We start from the raw sequence: 6,779 nt of genomic DNA, 5'->3' as shown, positions 1-6,779 counted from the left end.
TAAGCAGAAATGTAGCTGCATGGTTTGTTTTTTTTTTCTCTGAATGAAATAAATCGAGCACTAACTAGGAAAAGATAGTGCACTAACTTTTTTTTTTGAGAAACTCTAAGAGGCAGTCACCTAATGAAACCTCAGTAGTAGCTTTCTACAAAGATGATTAAAAATTACAATTATAATAATAAATAACTCCAGACTGAAACAGGCTCTGTACAGCTGATAACAGACTTCTGCAGATTAAGACACAGCTATAAATAAGAATTTTAATATGAAATAAAGCTACTGAAGATCAAAAAGGCTGACAGGATGAGGTGACTTTGGCCCCATGAACACATGGACTGACTTTAGAGAACTGAAATAACTTTTCGACTTTTTTTTTTTTCTCTCCATGCTGACATGGTATTCCATGATACAACAACAAGATTTCTTAATGAGCCAAGGACACACAGTAACCCTCTAGACATTTTTAACAAAAGATCTATCCTTTGAGTGCACAATCTGGCATTACTTCTTACTTTTTCTATAGACTCCCAAATTACACTTAGTTATGCAATGGAGAGTAATACCTCACCACTCTCACTCCGACTTCAGTAGCTTCATGTGAACACTAAGGTGCTACGTGGTACAAGTGAGCAGGAAGGCAGCTGATTTTTTTTTAATCAACTCAATTGTACAGTCTGCTCTGAAGCTGGAGAATCAGATTCTCAGCTAGTGTAAACTGGCATAGAATTCTTGCCTTAAAATAGACAAAATAGCGAACTATCCCAGTTTGTTTTCAATGGAGCTACACTGATTTAAAACAGCTGACAATTTCTCTTGCATCTAGAGAGTCTAACTTCTGCTTTGAAAGAAAGTGCCCTTTAAAGTAAATGTCCCCTCTTGAAATGGTAACATCTGGAAGCAATTATTCTCATCTTCAAGCAGATGCTCACAGTGAACAGCTCATTAAGAATGTGACCCATTTTGCTACAGAGAAATTATAGTGTATTTCAGTGGTATGATGCAACTTGAATTCAGCCAGAATAAATATGCAATTGTAAGAAAAGAAAATATGGATTTATGTTACTGGTTTTAAAGAAAAAGAGATAATATAAGACACGCAAAATGGGAATTTGGGCTGTTGCAGCTTTAGGAGGATCTTTAAGAGCTGAAATATAGAACAGAAATAGAACATATCCTAGTGAATCTTATTTATAAGCAAGACACTTGGTTTTAATTTTAGAAAGTACTATAATTTAATTTCTCAAAGTTATTTTTTAAATTAAACTTTTAACTTCAGAAATCAAGGAAAAGAACTATTTTAGAGTAGAACATTTAGAAAGATATCATGCAGAAGCTACAATATGCATGTACCAGACAGATCAATGAACAGGAAACTATTTCCATACACAACCATATTTTTAAAATTCACACTGTATACTTTTAAAATATTTAATCATGCTTTTCAATATTCTCAATGAAGCTGAAGCACGTGCTGTATGCCTTACTTTCACATTTTGTTGTCTTGGAAATATATTATTATAAAGCAGCTTATAAAATTGAATATGACAGAAAAAAGCTTATAAAGAGGACTCCACACTTTTCCAGACTGCCAGCTGCAAGCACAGAAAATTCCAGGATATCTAGCACTCCACAGAAAAGAATAAGCAATCATGCCATACACTGATTGAGAAACCTTAAGTAAAATTTTAGTCAACTGAGTGGAAAAAGCCACCCCCGAATGATTCCATTTTGCACTTGTGCGCTGCACAAAACACAACACTGACCAAGTTTCATACTTTTCACCCTTATTAAAACAGTTGAGACAGACAGACAGACTGACCGACCAAGCTACCTAGCTGGTAAGCAAAACTCAGCAAGAACAACCACTACTGAGGACTGCACTTTTCAAGTGCTGTGTGTCAGCTGTGGTAGAAATAAGATATTTGCTTAACTGAAAACACAGCTGAGAGCAATGTACACGTGTAATCACCATGAAATGGTGCAAGTCAGTAGCACAGAGTGAATTACAGCCTTCCAATTCATCGTTTGCCTATTATATAGTTTAGCAAGAGAAAGGACAGAACTTCCCACTGAACGGCCAATTGGAACAGCCCTTTGCATGCGCCTGACAAGCAGATTTGTGCCTGTGTTAACTGTAAAATAAGAAATCTGTGTAATGCTCACCTGTATAGATAAGCTGCACAACTGGAGAGCAAGCTCTGAAAACTGTATGCCTCACAACCAGAGCAGCACAGAGCACACCTCAAAATCTGGAACACTAAGCTAGCTGCTGGCAAGACGTTATTGCAGGCTATAAACAAGTGCTGAAATTCATCTAAGATCAGATAACTCAGGCAACTGAAAGTTGAAGGAACGATCCTTGCCGGCCAGCAAAGTTCCTGAGAAGCAAACAGATACACGACAGATTTATACCGTGTAACCAAGGTGGGATTCTGGCTCTCCCGAGTAAAAGACAACTGTAAAACCAGAACAGGTAGACCCTAAACTGCACTGATTCAAGTTCTTACTCTCATACAGCTTTTGGCGAGGGTCATAAAACTCTCCATTGTGCCTCACAAAGTGCACTCTCTGGCACACTTTCCCCTGCTCCTTGCACCCAGGTAGAAGTCGACCATAAACTGATAATGAGAAACAAATTCATTTCTGTTTGCATTCAAGTATTTCAGTTTTCATGTGTATTTGTAAGACACAAAGAATCCTAAAGCCCATGCTCTGTACTCTAGAAGGCAGAATCCTGGTTACATACTGCAACCATCTGGCAAGAGTCCCCTAGATTGGCTGTAATTTTACATTTTAAAGTCACTGATACACCAGAAATGGACTGCCACAACATATTTTTTTTCACAGGATAATTATAAGAGTTTAGGTAACTATTCATAGAGGCTGACATTTCCACATCTGTCAGGCATTCAGTGGCAAGACAGAGATAATGCTGGAAGGAAATTCAGTGAGACCAAACCGGTGCCTTACTCCCAGTCATGCTTCAGAAAATTTTCTCTTTAACTTTTACTATGAAAGACAACCAGGTGTCTATGTTTTAGCCTGTATCTGGGGCTACACTCTCACAGTTGTTCTATCACTCAAAGACTATTCTCCAGCAGATGAGAGGGATCTGGTTGATTAAAGACAAGGAGAGGAGACCAGTGGGTTGAAATGAGAGCAAGTTTAATGAAATAGCAAAACTAGTATTAATACTAATGCCCATATAAAGTATACAAAGTTATAGTCAGCCCTGTAAAACTACAGTGGTCACAATAAACACAAAAGCAGTCCTTGGGAGCAGATTGGTAAACGAGCCCCTCTAGGAGTGGTGAGGAGGCAGCCCCCATCCTCACCCTTTATAATGAGGGTGAGGTTTGCAGGATGGGGTACACCTGCAGCCAGCCTAGGGCAGCTGCTTAGGCTTGTGCCCCTCCCAGCTCATGCTCCTGTCTGACTCCAACCTGGAAGGGCCTGCACACCATGGCTTTTTAAACAGTTTTCTCCCAGACATTGAGGAAAAAGTTTGATGAACATGACAGTCAGTATGAAATACGTTGCAGAAGCATGTGGTCAGGGACAGGAGAGGGATGAAAAGAAAATGAGGTCTTCTTTTTGTAGCAGTAGCATTTAGATTGGCTCAACTCATTTCCTGAAAGTCCACATTTTGACTAAAGAATATTGTGCTGTCCTCTGAGGGTGATGAAGAATCACAATTTTCTGCAGAGAAGCAGCAGTATCTGTAGCTACTATTCTTTACTCGAGATGTCCACCCAAAATGCTGAACAGCAATTTTATGTTATTCATATAACATTTATTTAGCCACTTTTTCCAAAGTGTTTCCATGTTCACTTTGTAGCAAGGTTCAAAACAATTATGCATAAATCATAAGCCAAAAGGATTTTAGCCAGTAACTCCACCCTGACAAAGTGGACAAGTCTCTGCTAGCATAGATTCAGCAAAACCTATTTTGCAGGGCAGCATTACATACCCTTTCTGCTCTGAAAGTACATTAAATTGTCTTCAAGTGTATGATTCTTTTTTAATGTAGCATTTAGGGCATAGAATTAATTAAGAGTCACTTTCCTTATAGTTCTCAAAATAAAGAGAGGGTTTATCCTGGACTCAGGTATATAGTTTCCCAGGTAAGTGAATAATATGCTTACCCATACTGCCATTAGCTTAGTTCTACTAATATACGTTAAAGATTTTTCAAGCTAGGGCAATTCTCTTTATCATTCCATTTTACATTTGGAAGAAGCAGTTGACTTAAGTTCACAAAGGTAAAAATTAGTGGAGTTCAATATATTGTAAATAAGCAAGCAGAAAAATTTGATTTACAGGCACCTCAGGAAGAAAATAGAAATCTTTCTGAAAAGCAAGAATATTTATGTAAGTACATAGAGCTAGATGATTTTTTTTTCTTATTAGAAATATGTTAGTTTACTGTAAAAGTAAATAAATACTGTCTTGAAAGACACACACTAAACAGTTCTGACTGGAAAAGCTCAGTGACAACACTAGTAGCTTTCACCTCTTTGCTAAGCATCATGAGCAATTGCACAGGACACTGGCAACTGCTGGCTGAGATGATCTGAACGCAACTCTCCCCAAAACCCGACTGTGGAAGTCCCTGAGACCCTTCTGCTTTTTATAAATTAACTGCAAGAACGCCTATCGGCCATAGATCTTACATGAACGTCCAAATCATCACATGATCAGGTCATTCTCTTCTCTCCAAATCTCATCTCATTCCCTATAGATAATAAAAATGAACTGAGAAAAGAACTTTGAAAATAAATTATAAAAAAATAAGACCCTCTGCTGAGCCACAACAGAAGTATAATTTATCTGACTCTTGAGACTGAGAGACCTAACCTGAGTTTCCCATATTCCACTCTCACCTGGAGGATGTAATCAAAGTGAGAAAGACACCACAATAACAATTCCCTCATCATTCTCTAGTCTTCCACTTAATTTGCTCTTCTTACTGTTCACTAAACTGTTAACAGCACTTTTTCTCATTCCAGGGAGAAAATACATTTTAAACATCTCAGTTCCACACTGAATTTATTTATTTTTAATTTGGTTCAGCTATTGAAAGTACATCAGTCACATTAAAATTAAAATACCAAGCACATGCGTTTTGTGTACCTGTCTGCCTCTGTGCAAAGTTCAAATGGACAAATCGTAAGACTAAAATCTTTACCAGGTTATGGCCTAGATAATTCTTTCTCTTAAAAAAAAAACAAACAAAAGCCCCTTGAGCTCTCATATATGCTGTAAACAGAAGAAATGTCACCTACAAATTTAGCAATCAAGAACCAAGCTTGTCAGTATCTCTGTAAAACATATTCGTGTGCAAGATCTCAAAACTACCATACAAAACAATAAAAAAATTAAGCTGACTGCTAACTATTTGTGTACAAGAAAGAATAAATTTGAAATCACTCCCATTTGGCAACAGTTACAGCCACTCCAAGTGATCTCAAAATTTAGATTTAAGGTTTATGTTAAACACGTTTGGAGATTCTCTGAGTTCTTTACCTTTAGTACAGACTTTTGTAGCTTATCACTTTCGGATCAGCTTTGTAAGCAATTTGTGCATGTGCCTAATGCCAGAGAGACTCAAACGTTTTCACTGAAACGACATCATACATGCTTTATTATATTCTATTTTCAGATACCTCAGTGTTCTATTTAATCAGGCTTTAAATTTACGGTTTCCTCTAGAAAATTTTAAGTTAGAGAATCAATGCAGTTTTAGCAGAAGTCACATGACATCTATCTAGTTTTAGACTGAAACAGGAAACTTCTACAATCTATTATGAATGCCTTTCTGAAGTTTGAAAATAGATTTTCCTAATTTAAATAGTTAATGTTCTTTGATTTTCACTTCAGATCTCACTGAAAAACTAAATGCACTTGCTGTTTATGAGCATAAAACTTTTCCCAGCTGGAAGCATTTTGGGCAACAAAAATTGTATAAAATCAAGTTTTTTAGAGGAGCTTGGAGAATTGTAAATTTTAAAGGTTTAGGATACGAGTTTGAAAATAAATAGAAATTGCTACTGTCTACATACAGATGTACATGGATCCCTATTATAATAAAAGACTTTTATATAGATGAACACAACTACAATTTAAAGCTATGAATACTTCATAAAGTAAATTTATAACACAACATTTTGGGAGAGGAGTGGAAGTAAGCTCATCAAGAACAATTATTTTCCTGCAAATTTCTGGCCTAGATTTTAAGGGTTATTTATAATTTCAAATCTATTTTTGATCTGTATGTACTGTATTACTGCAGCTGTAATTGCACTGGAAAAGTTCTTTTGCATCAACAGACACGTGAAATATTAAAAGTATTTAATTTATCACTTGTTCTACTCTCTCAACATACAACATTAAAGAGCAAAAATTAAAACACATAGCCTAAAATTGTTGATTGAAATAAAGAAAAATATGCCTTTATATATTAATTTTCTTTCAAAATTAAGGGAAATGCTTCTAAATTAGACATAAATGGTTATAGAACTAAACTTGATACAGTAATTCATTTTGACTTACTACCTGTTCAGTTTCAAAGCCACAGAAACCAGAAGATATCTAAATAAAACTTAACTTTATAAACTCCCACATATACTAGATACATTTAACATGTCCAAATGTAGATCATCAGCACAGTGCAAATAAGACACAATAGTTTCATTTTACATGCTACCACATACAGTATTATGCAACCAGCCTGTAAAATGTTTCTGCAACAGGAAAATACAGATATGTTGGGGGGGGGG

The 6,779-nt window shown here is 36.2% G+C and overlaps 1 protein-coding gene across 1 annotated transcript in view; it reads right to left on the bottom strand.

Moving 5' to 3' along the window:
• The window catches only part of PPFIBP2 (PTPRF interacting protein, binding protein 2 (liprin beta 2)), a 70,441-nt gene that overhangs the window by 29,670 nt on the left and 33,992 nt on the right, over positions 1-6,779 (bottom strand). Inside the window, exon 5 of the mRNA XM_009870953.1 lies at positions 4,327-4,350. Within this exon, the coding sequence (XP_009869255.1) occupies positions 4,327-4,350 (24 nt within the window). The remainder of the gene's footprint in view (positions 1-4,326; positions 4,351-6,779) is intronic.

Source organism: Apaloderma vittatum, unplaced genomic scaffold, assembly GCF_000703405.1.
Source record: "Apaloderma vittatum isolate BGI_N311 unplaced genomic scaffold, ASM70340v1 scaffold18256, whole genome shotgun sequence".
Classification (NCBI taxonomy): Eukaryota; Metazoa; Chordata; class Aves; order Trogoniformes; family Trogonidae; genus Apaloderma; species Apaloderma vittatum.
Note: the sequence above shows the minus strand (reverse complement) of the source record. Positions and strands in the feature narration are given on the sequence as shown.